At 53.9% G+C, this 17,369-nt stretch overlaps 8 protein-coding genes across 8 annotated transcripts; 4 read left to right on the plus strand and 4 right to left on the minus strand.

Annotated features, from left to right (window-relative positions):
- The first annotated feature begins 17 nt into the window (after positions 1-17).
- On the plus strand, positions 18-637 carry BO72DRAFT_449090 (uncharacterized protein). Its single transcript, XM_040944942.1, has 2 exons — positions 18-78; positions 181-637. Exon 2 carries the CDS (start codon positions 289-291, stop codon positions 481-483), a length of 195 nt encoding a protein of 64 aa, XP_040800314.1. The 5' UTR covers positions 18-78; positions 181-288; the 3' UTR covers positions 484-637.
- Positions 638-1,211: 574 nt separating this feature from the next.
- BO72DRAFT_146611 (amino acid transporter) lies at positions 1,212-3,513 on the minus strand. Its single transcript, XM_040939196.1, has 7 exons — positions 3,119-3,513; positions 3,031-3,062; positions 2,938-2,977; positions 2,741-2,879; positions 1,870-2,688; positions 1,532-1,810; positions 1,212-1,481 (listed from the first exon to the last, which is right to left on the minus strand). Exons 1-7 carry the CDS (start codon positions 3,304-3,306, stop codon positions 1,320-1,322), a joined length of 1,659 nt encoding a protein of 552 aa, XP_040800315.1. The 5' UTR covers positions 3,307-3,513; the 3' UTR covers positions 1,212-1,319.
- Positions 3,514-3,680: 167 nt separating this feature from the next.
- On the plus strand, positions 3,681-4,600 carry BO72DRAFT_449093 (haloacid dehalogenase-like hydrolase). Its single transcript, XM_040944943.1, has 2 exons — positions 3,681-4,317; positions 4,372-4,600. The coding sequence occupies exons 1-2, from the start codon at positions 3,722-3,724 to the stop codon at positions 4,490-4,492; spliced, it is 717 nt and encodes a 238-aa protein (XP_040800316.1). The 5' UTR covers positions 3,681-3,721; the 3' UTR covers positions 4,493-4,600.
- A 664-nt stretch (positions 4,601-5,264) lies between these two features.
- BO72DRAFT_449094 (FAD-dependent oxidoreductase) lies at positions 5,265-6,667 on the plus strand. The gene is made up of 2 exons (XM_040944944.1): positions 5,265-5,294; positions 5,349-6,667. Exons 1-2 carry the CDS (start codon positions 5,277-5,279, stop codon positions 6,591-6,593), a joined length of 1,263 nt encoding a protein of 420 aa, XP_040800317.1. The 5' UTR covers positions 5,265-5,276; the 3' UTR covers positions 6,594-6,667.
- A 1,984-nt stretch (positions 6,668-8,651) lies between these two features.
- Positions 8,652-9,690, plus strand: rho2 (putative Rho GTPase Rho 2; the record flags this gene model as incomplete). Its single annotated transcript, XM_040946434.1, has 5 exons — positions 8,652-8,692; positions 8,924-9,002; positions 9,068-9,073; positions 9,149-9,340; positions 9,403-9,690. The coding sequence occupies 5 exons, from the start codon at positions 8,652-8,654 to the stop codon at positions 9,688-9,690; spliced, it is 606 nt and encodes a 201-aa protein (XP_040800318.1).
- A 721-nt stretch (positions 9,691-10,411) lies between these two features.
- BO72DRAFT_380336 (mitochondrial 54S ribosomal protein mL40) lies at positions 10,412-11,145 on the minus strand (the record flags this gene model as incomplete). Its single annotated transcript, XM_040941385.1, has 2 exons — positions 10,412-10,749; positions 10,929-11,145. 2 exons carry the CDS (start codon positions 11,143-11,145, stop codon positions 10,412-10,414), a joined length of 555 nt encoding a protein of 184 aa, XP_040800319.1.
- A 244-nt stretch (positions 11,146-11,389) lies between these two features.
- BO72DRAFT_449099 (RING finger domain protein) lies at positions 11,390-13,420 on the minus strand. Its single transcript, XM_040944945.1, has one exon. It carries the CDS (start codon positions 13,193-13,195, stop codon positions 11,609-11,611), a length of 1,587 nt encoding a protein of 528 aa, XP_040800320.1. The 5' UTR covers positions 13,196-13,420; the 3' UTR covers positions 11,390-11,608.
- A 65-nt stretch (positions 13,421-13,485) lies between these two features.
- On the minus strand, positions 13,486-16,412 carry BO72DRAFT_449100 (acetolactate synthase catalytic subunit). Its single transcript, XM_040944946.1, has 5 exons — positions 16,154-16,412; positions 15,961-16,059; positions 15,824-15,891; positions 14,077-15,762; positions 13,486-14,018 (listed from the first exon to the last, which is right to left on the minus strand). The coding sequence occupies exons 1-5, from the start codon at positions 16,309-16,311 to the stop codon at positions 13,966-13,968; spliced, it is 2,064 nt and encodes a 687-aa protein (XP_040800321.1). The 5' UTR covers positions 16,312-16,412; the 3' UTR covers positions 13,486-13,965.
- Positions 16,413-17,369: the final 957 nt, after the last annotated feature.

Genomic DNA, 17,369 nt, shown 5'->3' on the forward strand with positions numbered 1-17,369 from the left:
CAGGAAGGGGGGTGGAGGGGGGGGGGAGAGAAGGCGTAGATTCAGGGTTCTGAATGGATTCCCTAGCTAGTCACCATGCTGTTGCAACGATCCCCGGAGGGGGTAAAAAGTCAGCGAAAGGGTCCGCAAGCGCAGGAAGGCAGGAAATGGAGAAAGAGGAAGGGAGCACACGAAGCTCACCGGAAAGTCGTCGGGCGATAGTCGACCAGAGAAAGAAGGTTATAGGAAAGCAGAGAATCAAGTAGAGCCCGGTTGGGGAGGAATGTGTTGATAGACGCGACAGTTGGGATGTGGAGAGAAGAGGCGCGCAAGGTGAATTGGTTGGAGGGTTGGAGGGTTGGAGAGAATTGGGTAGGGTCGGACAACGGACAACGACAAACGGAGAGCGAGCCAGGGCGGAGAGGGGTGGAAAGGACCCGGGCCGCACCAGTCGTCAACTGGGAGGGGAAGGAAGCGCGCACCGGCGGTCGGGATAAGTTATAGGCGATTGCGAGGGGGAGGACAACGAGGGAGACCCAGACAGGAAATGAAAGCGCGGATCAGCAAGCGGGAAGTACGAAAGTACGTAAGTACGTAAGTATGTCAAGAGAGGAGAAGTATTAAGATGCCCGTGGCCAGGGAGGAGCTGGAGGAGGAGGAGTGGGAGGGAGATGCAGTGAGGGCACATCGGCGATACGCGCAAGATTGATTTGATTGCTGTGGTCCCGGAACAAACGTTGGCCTCTGGATGGCTGCCCTGCCGCTCGCCGACTCGCCGCAACTGGATTAGCCGCCGCAAGCGAGTCTCGCTGCCTTTCTGCCTGACTCTTCTCCTGCCTACGTTTACCGTTGAAAAAACCTACTTCCAACATCAAATCATCTTCATCTCTAGTCTAGATTGACTCGGGCGAACCTGCGAACCTCTGAAAGGCTCCATCTGGTCTCCCAACTCCCACCCACCACACAGACCGCCTTAATCTTACTCCCGCCACCAGGCCCGGTCTTAGCACCTTGCTTAGGCGACTACTAGCTCGGCGTGTATTCGCGGGAAACATGCCGAGAAAGAGAGGGGTTGGTGCTGCTTGAGTGGTTCTGCCAGCAAAGGCACATGAACACGCTGCCATAGACCCTTTTACTCCCTCGGCGTGGGCTGACCATACTTGTCTACTTTACTTCAATCGACGCACAGGAGGACAGAGTTATTCAAATATTTTCATTCATTCATTCATGCATCCGATGTGCCATATACATTTGGTTCACCACTAACACGGAATGTGTTATCTAACACCTACTATGTGTTCTAAGTTCACTGAATTCAAAAACCTTCAGTTGAAATCAAGTTAACCAAAGATCAAGTTCTTGATCTGCTGCATCATGCCTGTGCCTTCCTCATGATCCCGCTCATACCCCACCGCAGCCCTAGCCCGGTCTTCTTCATCGAAAGCCTGAGCCGCCGTGAAGTCCATCTCAGTTGGCTGGACAAGCTTCGAACGATAATAAATCTAGAAAGGATCAGCAGCAGCATTGTATCGTTTGCGGCCGACTGACGTACCTTGTAACCAAAATAGTCCATGAAGAACAACGGCGCAGCAATGTAAGTGGAAAACCAGGACTTGGCGGATCCCTTCTCACCAAAGGGAAAGCAGGCCAGATAGAACTCGCAACCTGCAATGAAGAGAACAATCACCAGCGCGAAGTACTGCAGGTAGGGGGCTGCAGGTGCTCGGAAGGGTAGTGACTGGGTGCTGATGCCCTGCGCGGCGAGGCCTCGTCGGAATTGGATGTGCGAGATGAAGATGCTGGACCACTGGAACAGGGTTGAGACGGACACCTGGTTAATGTTAGCTTCAAAAGTCGAAAACAGGTCCACGGAGATGCAGGGTTTCGCACCAATGACGAAAACCAACTGTATACTACAGCACCCGTATCGTTGCAGTTCAGGTAGGCTAAGCCTCCCCCGATGGCGGTGCTGATGGCCAATGATACATATGGTCGCCCGGCAGAGTCTTTCCGTCCAAACACGCCGTGGATGATCTTCATGTCCGACAACGCTGTCAGACTACGGCTGGCAATATAAGTGCTGGTGATTCCACAGCTGATCACCGTCAAAAATATGAAGCCATTGATGATATGAGCCAGCCACATCACCCCTGCACGCTCGATGGCAATGACAAAGGGACTTCCGAGTGTGCCGCTCCCGTTGACCAGGTTCTCGTCATTATACGGCACGCACATGCCCATGAGCCAGATGTTGACGACGAAGAAGGCGAACATGCGCCAAAAGACCGGATAGACGGTTTTCTTGATGGTCCGGCGAGGGTCCCGTGCCTCGCCGGCAATGACAGCGATATGTTCTCCGCCGCCAAAGCTGAACAGGGCTTGCACAAAGGCCTTGGAAATCCCCTTGATGCCATTGTTGAGAGCACCGGGACTCCGCCAGTAGCGGAATTCAATCGCACCATGCGTGGCTGGAATCCCACCGGAGGTCATGATGATCATAAAGAAGATCATGACCACGATGGCTAGACATTTGACAAACGACATGACATACTCGACGTGGCCGTAGAGCCGAACCCCGAATGAGTTGGCCAAGGCGATAATGACCAGGAAAATGGTGATGTATGCTGCAAGGGGGACGACCTGGGTCTGCGGCCAGAACTCGAGCACGGAAACTGCCGCTGTGATCTCAGCGGGGATACAGATCACCCACTATCCATTGTTAGGCGTATCGAGGGTCATGTCCGTGGAGATGAAGGCTCACGGAAAACCAGAAGTTGATCCCCACTGCAAACCCAAATGCAGGCTCCACGTACTCGATGCATTGTCGGATAAATCCACCATGGACCGGCTTGTATGTTGTCATCTCTCCAACCGAGATATACTGTAGGTAGACGACCATCCTGTTGGCGGCGAGTGGTTAGGACGTGAACAAGACAGCATCTTTTGTTGTGGACATACGCAGTGATAGTATAGGCGATGGCAATGCCACCCGGACCCGCTACATTTGATGGTCAGATCCGTAGTTCGTTCCCAGGGCTAATATTGTCTCACCGTACTTGAGGGCTGTGCCTGTACCGACCCATCTGACACATTATGAGACTTATTTTCCTAGCACAAATAGGAGACAAATTGGACATACAAGCCAGTGCCGATGCCTGCCCCGAAGGTCATCATCATGATTTGGCGACGGCCCAGCGATCGATGATAGCCGACATCTTCGTTGGCTCCCAGGAGCTCCGATGTGCCTTTCGCAAAGTCATCACTTTGCTCGAGATCAGCGATGATCTCCACATTGTGTGGTTCCGCGGCCGTTTTTTTCGTCGTCATGGCTGTTGGCGTCTCGTGTACTGCCGAGTTGATGAGAATGAGTCACTTGGAATGCCCTGCGACATCTTATATCTCCTACTGTAGATAGCAACGTAGAGATACCATTGGTCGTTATGCACCCATATCTAATCATTTCGGCGTGAAGCCATATACAACAAGATAAGGCTTGGACGATAGCCGAGTCATAATGTACGGCGCAGACAGCCAGTCATAGGTCTTCGGATCTCACATCCTGGCTTCTCCTCACTTGGTTGCGTCAGGCCAAGTAGAGCAAGAGTGGGGTGCAAAGGAGTCCAAGGCTAGCCACGACCACATTCGAGCATATAAGAAGCGATATGAATACTCTTCTGGTCGCAGCCAAAGACCTAATATCCCACACCGACAAGCATACCTTCTAGTGTCCAGAATCATCATTATGTCTAGCAGCAAGAACGTGGTTTTCGACATCGTGGGCACTCTGGTTTCGTATGATGTCCTATTCGATGCGATCGACGAGCAGATGGGCGACCGACTCCGAGCGGAGGGCATCAAGCCGACGCTGCTGGGATACACCTGGATCGAAGTTGCAGAGCGGGAATACACCTATCTTAGCATCAGTGGCCAGTATAAGCCCTTTGCGACGTGCTTTGAGCTGCTGTTCTGGCGCATGCTGCACATGGCAGGCATCTCCGAGCCCCGAAGCTTCGCCACGGAAAAGGACCTCGAATTCATCATGGAAAAGTATGCCAAACTTGGATTGCGACCGGGCGCAATAGAATGCATCACCAAGCTGCGCGACGCTGGGTACACGGTTTGGGCTTTCACAGCTGGGGACCTGGCGAGAGTGGGGGGCTACTTCGCAGAGGCCGGTCTCGAATGGCCCGCAGAGAATCTGCTGTCCTGCGATACCCAGGGGATAGGAAAGCCTGATCTGCAAGCGTACCAGCCGCTCCTTGAGCGACTGTCACAGCACGGGCGGCCATGGTTCGCTGCCGGTCATATGTGGGACGTTTCGGCGGCTCGCTGTGCGGGGTGAGTGGTGCAGCATCACAACCGGGTTCCGAGGCTGCTAACACGTCTTAACAGATACAAATCCGCTTATTGTTCCATTTGGGAGAAGGAGCCGATCACTGAGTTATTTGGAGATATGGATGTCATGGCAGAGACACTTCCCGAGATGGCTGATAAGATCATTGCAGCACAGTAACTTGATGACGGTGTTGCTTTCATGATAACAGTGTGTCGTGGTGGGTCAGTCATGTTGGAGACGCTGCATGTTTCGGCGAATTAGGCGTTGTTCAAGCTGTCCCAGAAGTTAGAGATAAGAATAGTAGATTCTTATCTACACTTGGAGTCGCTTTCGACAAGGCCACAGCAGTCCCGGAGTGCTTGTTCGAGTGCGAAGCTAGCTGTTATGGACGGATCTGCGAGGGATTTTCTTAGCTGGGTCATTGCAAAGCGTGGTTAATATTGTTTGTCTCGTAGCGATAAGTTGGTTATGCCTTGTAAGTCAGGTGTTCTCGTAAGAGTGAAGGTTTAATTGCATCTTAGTCATGTCAGCATGTTCAGCAGAAAGATCCATGCACCGATATTTCGTACCCTCCAGACCAAGAGAATAAGACAAGTGTGAAAATAGCACCCAATGGATGGGCTCATTTCCGTCCTGGTCCCCTTCTCGGTCATGTAGAGTAGGAATCACAAGGCCTCGAGGCATAAGCACTTCCTTTCTGCCCTGCCCCTGCACGGCGAAAGAGAGCGATCACATATTCTAGAGGATAGATAACCATCATGGATGATACTAAGAAGTACCGTAACCGGACTGCGGGTAAGATCTCCCTACCCCGGACACGGGCAATGCCAGAGCTAACCCCGTTGGGGCATCACCCTCCGCGGAACTCCCGCGGAGCACCATGCCCTCCTGTCTATAAGAACAAGCGACAACCTCTCCTGGATTGCTTTTCAATACATGCCAAACAAATCATCATACTACCATGTCTGTTATTAAGAAAGTAAGTGATATTCCACAGAGTCTCGGTAAGTGCTCCTGACATCTATCTATCTAGGCTATCATTATCGGTGCGGGCCCGGCTGGCCTTGCTGCTGCACTCAAATTACATCGCGAGAACAGCATCCATGTTACAGTGTACGAGCTAAGACCTGAGCCAACTACGATTGGTGGGGCCATAGGCATATTTGCCAACGGCTTGCGCCTACTTCATCGTTTGGGTCTGCACGACGCCCTCCTTGCCCGCGGCTCTTCCGTCGACAGATTCCATCTGCAATCACTGCAGTACGGCAGCATTGGCAGCACTGATATCTCAGCCTGGGCGGCGGAAAGGACTGGCTTTGGATACTTGCGCATTCTCCGGCGAGATCTACAGAGCGTGTTGTTCGACGCCGTCCATGAGGAGCAGATTCCGGTCCATTTCGACAAACGACTGGCCTCGATCACGGAGGATGCATCCAGCGTGACGGTAACCTTCTCTGACGGCTCGACCGAGACAGCCGACATACTGATTGGATGTGACGGAATCCATTCCAGCGTGAGACGTTTGCATGTAGACCCGCCCTGCAAGCCCGAATACTCCGGCATTGCGGGTAGCGGTTCCATTATCTCGACGGCTGGTCTACCGGAGAAGCTTAAAACGTCGGCCAACATAATCCCCACCACCGTGGGGTTTATGGCAACATTTCCGTGTAGTGCGTCCGGGGACCAGCTTTACTGGCTGTTTTCGCGGGAGACGCCCATTCCGTACTCTGAGTCCGGCAACGAGCGGGATGGGTGGGAAGAGCGACGTCAACAAGAGATGGAGATGTTCAAGGCCACGATCAGAGCAGTGTCGAAGCCCGCTCGAGGCGAATGGCGAGGCATCCTGACTGAATTGGTGGACCGCATGGAGTTTATCGGGTTTTATCCGGTCTTCCGACTCCCGCTGGGTGGTAAATGGTATACATCTCGGGCAATCCTGCTTGGGGACGCAGCGCATGCAATGCAGCCTCACGCAGGGCAAGGAGTGTCCATGGCATTGGAAGATGTGTTCTTGCTCTCACGGGTACTGCAAGAGCAGGACTGGAGCTTGGACGATGCGTTTGCCCGATACGACGCAATTCGTCGACCGCGGGTCAACGAGATCTATCAACTGGCAGCCAAGAATGGGCAAGGCCGGAAAGCCATCAACCCTTGGGCGTTGTGGCTGAAAGAAAACGTTATGTGGGCTAGTTTGAGCCTGTATCGTATTCTGGGGTTAGAGTCGTGGGGCTTGGGCCAGAAACACCTCGTTTACGACGTTGATGTGGTGGAGCTCTGAGCGAGTAGTTGCAGGATGCAGTGGTGTGGTTTCCCAGGTATCCAATGAGTAAGGGTCATGGTATTAGCGGGATTCGGTTTGCTTGGTATCTCTCTTTTCATTGGAGTCTGTAACTAACAGCGTTGATTGTTAGTTGGCCAGTGATTTAAGCATATCGTATAAGTTGATTTGAGAGTCAGGGAGTCCTGAGATTTGGTAAGGGAGGATGGCGGGAAACATGGAAACATCCAGCCCGCCGCCCTTTCCGGCGCCCATTAGGTAAATCAGTTACAGTCTGAAACTATGAATTGACAGGCCAGGCACCAAATTCGGGGATTGTGGGCCGCAATATGTCTGTCAAGTCAAGTCAAGAATGTCAAGGTCCGCAGTTGACCTTCATGAACGAGGAAGGGAGGCATGCACAGAGGTCGAGAGCAAGTAGTTTAGCTGGCTGCTAAGGGTGACGAGGATCCCGGAGATGATGATGACAGTCATGACACTGTACAGTATGTACCACAGACCCCGTACAGGGTTCGGAGTGAAGAGGATTGTCCGACAGGGGAACAGTGGAGTCCACATGTTTCTGATCACGAACCGCCTCTCAAGCTCTCCCGAGCTGTTGTGGTCGTGATTGACTGATTGTAAGTGTTAACTAGTTGCTGCTTGGATAAGCACCACGGATTTGTCCGTGTTTATTTTTTTCTTTTCCTCTTTCTTTAGTACATCGCTTCTCCCTCCCTACCGACCAATGGAGGATCCTATAAATATCGAGCTGCACGATCATCCAATGGTCAATTGCGGTAGCCCCTGCTCTGGGCTCCTTTTTTTTTTTTTTTTTTTTTTTTGCATCCGGGCGGCACTGATAATAGTAGCCATGATTATCACCCATTTCTGGCCTGCACTGTCTGAGACAAATCTCTAACCTTAGTAACAAACGGCCGTGCGGTGACGATTCTTCAGCTGTGCCATCCCACTAGGTCGATCTCCTCCTTCCATTCAAAGGTTTGATTACCACGGAGTATGAGAGGGGGGGAGGAGGAGGGAGGAGGGGGGGAAGAAGTGGAGGGAGGAAGTGGTCCAGTCCATTTAGGGCGAGTGCTGGTGCTGGTGCTGGTGCTGGTGCTTCGGCCGGGCTGGAATTTTCTCTCGAGGTTTTCGATGGATTTCCACTTGACAAGAAGAATAATGACTAGTAGCTGATGGGATAGTGGTAATCAATCAATCAATCAGTCCATATATACTACCTCGTTTTCTCACCCGTGGGATTCATTATTACTACCTAGTAGGTCCGGAGTACATACTTTCCTCAACCAGTCATAATTGGAGCTTTGTTCCGTGACCGTATTCAGGCCCGAGAAGGTGAGTTGCTTGTGAGATTACATGGGATTACATACCTGGTACCTACCATAACCGTCAGCCTCATTTGGATCCATGATGGGCGACCGCCTTCCAGAACCAATCTTGGACCTGGCCATGTCTACTCAGTATCTGACTGTTTGTCTGTCTTGTCTTGTCTACTCCGTACTCTCTCTGCTTGGCTCCGATTGCTCTGTTGTCTACCTACTCTTGCGCTTCTTACTCTTCTTCTTAATCTCCTCCCTCGTTCCTCTTCCTCTCTACTCCTACATCTTCCCTTCCCAATATAATGACCCTTTTCTCTTCCTCCATCAGTTTATTTCATACTTAGGGGGAGGGGACATTGACCAATCTGATTTCACTTTCTTTCCCCTCCCATCCATTATACTTTCCCCTCCCCAATCAATCTTCAACTAAACATTCGCCATCTTACACCTATACTGACACCTACACCTACACCTACACCTACACCTACACTTACACTTACACATTTGAACTACAGAGATTTAGTTCACGGCCCTAGACATCTCCGTCACAGCCTCCTGCTTGCTGCCTGCCTGGGGGGTTTTGTTCCGTTCCGGGTTCCCGCCAGGGCTCGTCAGCGCGCCCTCCCTCACATTGATTTCCCGTTGCTCTCATCCCGTCCATTCCTCGCCTGCAACTCCGTCCAGGGGATCGACTTTAAAGATTCCCACTTTTCTTTTTTTTTTCTCTTTGGAAATCATGGCGCAACAACAACAACAAAATGACAATGTGATGCGAAGGTACGTGCGGCAGATTCGCCTTTAATCTATTTCGATCGACCTTCCTTTCCCTTGAACCTGTCTCTTCCCTCCCCCCCCTCTCTCTCACCTCCGCCCGAAACGGGTGGTGCCTGGAGATCCCCCGGGATCCGCCCATCTCCCATCCCCCATTCTGTGTTGGCGGCCACCATGAAGTTACACACGATGCACCTGGACATTTGAGGTTCGCCTGGGTTCTAACGACTAGGATAGAAAGCTGGTGATTATCGGAGATGGTGCCTGTGGGAAAACCAGTTTGCTCAGCGTCTTCACGCTGGGCTACTTTCCAACGGTATGTTGTTGTCCCAACTCGAAACTCTCTAAGGATGATGTCACTGACTGATTTGTCTCATGCAGCATTATGTATGTATTGTCTACCCCCCGTCGCTCTTTTTGTTCTTTGCAACAACATCCTGACCGGCGCATGATCCAACCTAGGTGCCAACGGTCTTCGAGAACTACGTAACAGATTGCCGCGTAGACGGTCGGTCGGTTCAATTGGCTCTGTGGGATACTGCTGGTCAGGAAGACTACGAACGGCTGCGCCCGCTGGCCTACTCGAAGGCGCATGTGATTCTGATCGGCTTTTCGGTGGATACGCCTGATTCGCTGGAGAACGTCAAACACAAGGTTCGTGGCTCTGTTATCTTAGGTAGCAGAACGGGGCGCTGACAAGGGCTACTACGGTGCAGTGGATCGAAGAAGCGAACGAACGATGTCCCGGCGTCCCCATCATCCTGGTCGGGTTGAAGAAGGATCTCCGGGAGGACCCCTTGGCGGTCGAGGAGATGCGGAAGAAGTCGCTGAGGTTCGTCACGTCCAAGGAAGGAAGCGATATCGGCACCCAGATCGGCGCCCGCAAGTACTTGGAGTGTTCCTCCTTGACGGGGGAGGGGGTGGACGACGTGTTCGAGGCCGCCACCCGGGCCGCGCTGCTGACGTTCGACAAGCGGAAGAGCTCATGCTGCATTGTGCTATGATGTCGGACGGATCTTCTTTTTCTCGTATTGTATGTTTGGGGGGATAGGATGTCCTTGTTTCCAGCGAACATATTGCATGCATGCCAGCCCGCCCGACCGCACGACCGAGATTGATTCTTCGTTTTTGTGCGTTGTTGCATCTTTTGTTGAGCCATTTTCCAACGTTCGGAGAGCCATGAGCATGGCATGTGCATATTGCGGGGGGTGGTGGGACCAAAAGGTGGGACCAAAAGGTGGACAGTATGTGAAGGAGATAGTGTGCGGTGGCTGTTGATCGACTTTGCATTTTCGGCGTTCGGGTGGCCTTTTTTTGTTGTTGCAGTCTTGACCTCTGTTTCATACCCTTGGAGTCGACTGACATTACTTGAGTCGACTGACATTACTTTCCTTGACGGGTTTTTTCGAGTCCATTCCTTTGTGTGCGTGTGCATGCCAGTGCCCAGCGTTAAGCTATTTGAACATCGAGGCAGTAAATATGAGTAGTATGGAAGGTTTACCACTGGCAAAGCAGAGTACCCAGTACCCACGGAGTAAACAAACAACACCAGATAATATGATTGAAGCAGGTATGTACTAATATACACGACAAAAAAAAAACAGTCTTCAACGCAGGAGAGCGATACTCTACACCCATATTTTCCCACCCCAACCTTCCATGTATACCTCCCGAATATCCCCATACCCCTCCACCGCCCTCTCAAACCATCAAAAACAGGATGGATCATTTCAAAGCCTTCCACTCATGATTCCACCCCTCCGCCGGCGGGCCCTCGGTCTGCAACCGGGCGTACTCGATGGGGAACAGATCCTTGAAGATCCCCGTCTTGATCATGCTCTTCCGGAACAGCTTGCCGCCGTCGCCGGCGCCCGTGCGCAGCTCCTCGCACGCCGCCCGCATCGCCTGCCACTGCCGCTCCAGCTCCAGCGTCTCCGCCCGCCGCCGCTGCGCCTGGTACAGGTGCCACGCCCGGTGGATCGTCCAGTGCCGCAGGAACCGGGTGCGGCTGAACCGGAGCGGCCGCGGGGTCAGCGGGTGGTGGAGGAAGTAGCGGATCATTGCTTTTCGGGGTTGTTAGTGAGGTTTTGTAGGGGGGCGAAGGAGGTGTTTTGGGTAATTGGGGGGTAGGTTTGGGGTTGGGGTTGTTGGGAGGATTGAGTCTCTCTTGGGGTGTATGGTGTATGGTGTACGGTGTACGGTGTTGGGTTGGGTGAACGGGGCCATAGGCTAGGACACGTACTGACTCGCTTGTCCCGTGAGGGACCGGCGTTCTTGCGCTTGGCCATTGCGCTTGTCGTTGAGAATTGTCTGTTGGTAGTGATACTGTTGCTGCTGCTGTTGCTGCCATTGAGCCGGGTGAGAGCGGCGGCGGCGGCCGGGCGGGAGGCAGTCTGCGACAGGGGGATGCGGAAGACGTTCGCCAGGGAGGCGAGAACCGGGGAGAGTGTTGTTCGCATCTTCCGTGGCTGGAGGCAGGGTGGTGCCGTGATGTTGAGGAAGAGAGTGAAGGGAAATTGTTTCGGGGAAGAAAGTATCTCGCCCGGCGGAAAGTTTGGGGGCTGCGGTGCGGTGGCCAGCCGCGCGCTTAGGTGGATGATTAAGCGCCCCGTCCCCGGGGCTCTGGTTTGTCGATGAACTGTATATGTACTTAACTATGTGCAACAGACTGGGTGAGGTAAAACGCCCTACGATTTTTAGGCATAAGGTGGATCGCAATTTAATTGCTGATTGCTAAGTGCTTCCTGCTTGTTGCTAAGTGCATCCTTGAAAATATGTGCCCGCCTTTTTGTCCAAACAACGTAGAGTCGGAGAGTCGCAAACGAAACGAAAAGAAAGTGTATCATGAATAATCATCCCATTCGCCACAACAAAACGCCTCAAAAAATGCAAATTCCAACAGTCGTGCTGCGTACTATAAGCCTAAGTGCTGTTGTTTGCCCTGCTGCTCGCCCGGAGATGCTTCTTGGATCGGTCGTAGTTGAGCACCTTGCGACGACGATGGGACTGCGCCAACTTCCACCGACAGTAGAGCACCAAAGCATCCTTCAGGAGCACAAACACACAGCCTCCAACGACGCTGCGGCCCCAGCGCGTTTGCAACAGGCCCGGTCGGCCCGCCGTGGAAGGCGTTGTCCACGAGCTCGGCAGCACATGTCGGAGCAACCCTCCCATCGACGCGGAGATGGCCGGTAAAGCCAGAGCCCCGAGAACTAGATCGGCCAGGTTCGTCGTCTCAGCAACCGCATCATCCCGCCGGCCCAGGCCCAGTCCCTGCCCTGCTGCTGCTGCTGCGCCGCCGCCGTTATTCTGCGGACCTTGCAGCTGTTGTCCATCTGCGCCTCGTCCACCGTTGAACCCAAACAATCCCCGGGCCCCGTCCTCGTCCCCTCTCATTCCCACCTGCAACTCGAAGTCGAACTCCATCAGCACTGGTCCGTTGCCATCATCCACCGGTTCCGCTTCATCGGGGATCGGCTCCGGATGGTTCGGCGGCGCATTGTCATCGAGCTCGTTGATCTCCGAATTCCGCGGCTGCACCTCCTGGATCCACTTCTTCTCCAGCTTCCCGAACATCCGGTCATACAGCAGCGAATACAGGCGCTTGACGTACGGCAGCGCGGCGAACGTCGCCGCCGGCGTGGGCGGCCAGAGGTCCGTCGCGGCGGCCGGCTCGATGACCGGCGTGTGCGTGACCAGCAGCAGGAATGGGATCGCAGCAAGTAGACTCTCCGAGTAGCGCGTGCGGGTCAGGATCAGACACATGGGGATCAGGGGCAGGCCCAGGTTCACGCCGGCGTTCCACGACCCGTCGATCGACTCCTCCAGCAGATGGCGGGCCTCCTCGGCCCCGAACACAAAGTACATCGAGTAGACGCCGTGCACGCAGCAGCCCGCCCACACCGTGCCGGCCAGCGTGAACACCATCCCCGGGAGCGCGAGCCGGCCGGCCACCCGCTCGCACAGCCGCACGACATCCACGATGTAGCTGCGCGGCCGCGACACCATGATCTCCGTCTTACACTGCGGGCAGACCATCTTCGCGCTGGAGGTGTTGCGTTGGCGCGACCGCGGATTCTCCAGGTCCGCCAGCCAGTCGAGGAGGCACGCTTCGTGCGCGGTCAGCGCGCACGGGCACGGCGATCGCCACTCCGAGCTGAGCGGCGTGTCTTCCGTCTCGTCCGTATAGCAGATCCAGCATTTGCGCGGTTCTTCGTCGTCGTGCATGGTTGATGACGATGGGTCGACCAGGGTGGATTGGTCCGCTGTCGGAGGTTCGGTCGTGACGGTCTCGGCGGAGGGAGAGGATTGGCTGGGGAGAAGCACCGGTTCATCTACGGCTCCGCTATTGCCGGGGGTCGCATTGGTGTCGCTTCTGGTATTTGTTGAGTCGCTCGTCGTCGTCGTCGTCGTCGTCGTCGTCGTGCTTTCAGTCTGGTGGGTTGATGTCATACCCGCGTCGGATAATCGGGCCCTGCCAGCGGCTGGAAAACCTGAAGCAGAGGCCATGGTGAGGTATCGGGACTATCTATGTAGGGAGATAGAGTGAAGATGTGACAGTACGTTAGATCGGTGATCGCAGCATAGTGCGACGTGTGGGAAAATAAACAGAAAAACTGGCGGTGGGGGAGGGGGGAAGAACTCGAGAGGCGGACAAGCAACCAGCCCTGACTAACTTAGCTCCAACTTCGGATAAGAACCGCGGCTGTGAAGATTGCCAAAAATGGACTTGGACCTCCCCAACTGCCTGCACGTGATATGCCTCAGGCTCCCGTTAATACGAAAATACCCTAACTATCGTGGACTGTATGTGCTCTTACTTCTCTCGGCTTTGTCTTCACCCCGGAACAGATTCCTTTTCGATGCCTCCATGGTATTTCCAAGTCATAAAGATTACAGCAGCAAAAGGATTATATACAAGTGAGGTTCCGCAAGAACTAACGAGGCAACTTTTTCTGGCAAACCATAATGCGATTGAGAACATGCCCAGAAAAGAAAAGGAAGACTTTGGCGGTCGTCGAGCCACACAGAGGAGCAACTGCATTCTCCGTGGGGTACTCGATCACGCCCTAGTGAACGATGCTGCTTTACTGTCGTTCACGGTCCCCGGCTCCAAGCGAGTCGGGTGATCGGTGTCGGGTAGGCGCAGAATGGCACCCGCGAGCGTTTTTAGAACCCGCCAGAAACGCCGTGGATATCAACAGATCATGGGTCGAGGGCACTTTTGCAAGAAGAAAACTAAGATCGTCGTAACGCTTCGCTGGAATCAGCTCCGTCGCTTACATGGGAGCACCACGCTTGCGCATGAGGGCCTTCCTGTCCTTCTCCTTGGCTGCAAAGTCATGGATATCAGCGTTTGTAGCATGTTGACCGGGGAAATTATAGCATACCTTCGTCGTAAACAAGGAACTCGTGCAGAGCGCAACCGGCCGGCACCATAGGCAGGACAGGCACCTTGCGGTCGGTGATCACCTCCAGGAGAGCGGGGCCATCGTGCTCAATCAGCCACTTGAGCTTGGCCTCGACCTCAGAGGGCTTGGAGCACCGCTGAGCGGCAACACCCATAGCCTCGGCCAAGGGGACGAAGTTGGGGTTCTTCTGGTGGGTGTGGGAGTAGCGGTCCTCGTAGAACAGGTTCTGCCACTGCGTAACCATACCCTGCTCATCGTTGTTCAAGAGCAGGACCTTAACACCGATGTTGAACTGGTTGGCAGTAGACAGCTCAGTGAGGGTCATGTTGAAGGAAGCGTCACCGTCAATGTCAACGACGAGAGCGTCGGGGCGAGCGACCTTAGCACCGATAGCGGCGGGAAGACCGTAGCCCATGGTACCGAGGCCACCAGAGGTGATCATGGTACGAGGCTGGCGCCAGCGGAAGTGCTGGGCAGCCCACATCTGATGCTGACCAACACCGGTCGTGATGACAGTCTTATCCTTCATGTGAGCAGTCAGGTCACTGAGCTTCTCGATCACAGCCTGGGGCTTGATCGGGCCCTCTTCGGTCTGCTTCTCGTACAAGGAGAAGGGGAACCGAGCCTTCCAATCGTTGATCTGCTCAAACCACTCCTTGCGCTCGGGCACAGCTTCAATCTGGGGGAGGAGGAGGCGAATGTTGTCCGCACAGTCACCCTCAACAGCTTCGTTGGCCTGGACCACCTTGTTGATGTTCTTGGGCATGATTTCGAAGTGCACGATACCACCGCGGTTCTCAGCGGCGGCCAGCTTAGCCTGGGGAGCGAACTTGGAGATGTTACCAGTGACACGGTCATCAAAACGAGCACCAATGGCGATGATCAAATCAGCCTCCTGCATGGCCATGTTGGCATAAGCCGAACCGTGCATACCCAGCATGTGCAGGGCCTTGGGGTCCAATTCGTCGAATCCACCCAGACCCTGAAGAGTAGTAGTGACAGGAATGCAGGCCTTGTCAGCCAGCTCCTTCAGAACCTCCGGGCCATCAGGGCGAGCGAGCAGACCCTGACCAACGTACAGGACGGGCTTCTTGGCCATGTTGACCAGGCGCGCGACGCGGCCGATGGTGCCTTTGAGCTGCTGCATGCTCACTTCGCGGGCAGCCACGCTGGCAGCGCTGGGCAGAGCCGGAAGGGTGCTGTTCATGGGAATAGACTTGCGGAGAATGCCGGCGGTGATATCCTTGGGCAGGTCGACGAGGACAGGTCCGGGGCGGCCACTGGTGGCAATTTCGAAAGCCTCCTGGATACGGCGAGGGAGTTCGGCAACAGACTTGACCATCACGTTCCACTTGGTACAAGCGCGGGAGATTCCAATCACATCGGCTTCCTGGAAAGAGTCGGTTCCGATCAGGCTAGTCGGGACCTGGCCACAAAAGACAACCATGGGAGTTCCGTCCGAGAGAGCGTCCTGCATCGGGGTAATCACGTTGGTGGCACCGGGGCCGGAAGTGACGAGGACAACACCGGGCTTGCCAGAGGCACGGGCATAACCCTCAGCCATGTGTCCAGCGCCCTGCTCATGTTTGGGGAGAATGAAGTCGAAGTGCTTGGAGTTGTAGATGGCATCGAAAACGGGAAGAATGGCACCTCCAGGGTAGCCGACTATCGACAGTGGGTCAATCCTGATACCTTCACCGAGAAGGGGGAAAAAGGCATGACTCACAAACGTGCTTGACGCCAAGACGCAGCATCATCTCGTGGAAAATCTCACCACCGCTGAGACCGACGAAACTGTGTGGGCACAAAGGGCCCGGTCAGCGCCATAATCGCAGTGAAGGGGGACCGGTGGGAAAAACGTACGAGTCGTCCAGCTCGGGAGCCTGGCGGTTCTGGAGTGGCGAGACTTCATTGCGGTGAGGTTCTTGGTTGAATGCAGGGCTGGGGATGGGTCTCGAATTCCTGCGCAATTGAGAAACGAATTAGTATTGCGAATTGTACTGGGAGCAGGAACCCCGAATGCAGCTGGGGGTGATAGGGGTTTAGAAACACATACGAGGCCGTGGCGGCAGCAGTGCTCTGGGTTCTTTTCTGTGTCGCAGCGAAGCGGTGGGGCGAGGCAGTGGCAGTGGTAAAAGTCCTTCGGCCAGAGGTGAGGTATCTCTGATAATGCAGAGTGCGCAGAGCGCTTTTTGACGGTCTCAGGGGCATCATCTTGACGGCGGATGAGTGCCAAACCGGGTGGAAATAAGATTGAGAGACGAAGCTCACAACGAAGAATGGAAAAACGGGGAAAAGAGAGGAGGAAGAGGAAGCGTAACCTTAAGGCAAGGGCAAGAGAGCGAGAAAGACTCAGACTTGCCTAAGTCGGGGATCGCCCATCTTTGCCTCCTAGCCTGTTCGGGGTTTAGTGCCGGCACCAGCCCATAATCTGGGGCTCCTCATTGGTTTCGAACCGGCCCGGGGCTCCGATCATCGGCCTCCTTCTTCAACCCAAGAGGCAGTTGGAAGTAAAAGCCTAGAGTAAGCATGGAGTAAATCCCTCTGAGTTATTGACTGTTGGTATAGTCTTGCCACTGATCTAGATCACTTCTTTCTCGCACTTACACATCCTGTTAGCCAGGGAAAGCAATGACTTGATCGGATACCTGCGTCGTAGTCAACCTTGACAGGAGTGGCAATCCTGTCGGCAATCAAGCTGGACATGTCACATGAATGCAAGTACTGTACTAGGTCGCTATGACCATGGTAGAAGCACTGAGATCTGAGATGGCTGCACGATGATGATGGTGATGGTTACGACGACGGCAGATTACACCTCCTCATCTGGACAATAGTCACATTCAGAAGCGTACTCATCTCCTGTGGATTCCTTTTCCGTTCAAAAGCATGCAATGGATGTTTGAACTCCTTCGGCCGCAGCATGCATCGACGCCCAAGACATCTTCACACGCAGGTTTGCAAGAACTCAGCATGCTGACGAAGATTCCTTGCAGTCTTCTGCGTTCTATGTATATACAATCCACTGTTCATTTTGCATTCATATTTTCAACATATCTAACCGCATATGGAATGTATACACGCGTTGTGCTAGTATGCCCATCTCAGTTGGTAATGGAAGTATACTTCCGACCATTACTCGGCTATGGTACTGTATAATTCCATCTCTGTAAATTGTATGCAGTCTTCCATGATCCAGATTATGGTTTCTGGCTATCATGCACAGCAGGATACATACCAATGTGATCGCAACACTAGAAGAGCACCAGTAA

The sequence above is a fragment of the Aspergillus fijiensis genome, assembly GCF_003184825.1.
Source record: "Aspergillus fijiensis CBS 313.89 unplaced genomic scaffold BO72scaffold_30, whole genome shotgun sequence".
Lineage (NCBI taxonomy): Eukaryota > Fungi > Ascomycota > Eurotiomycetes > Eurotiales > Aspergillaceae > Aspergillus > Aspergillus fijiensis.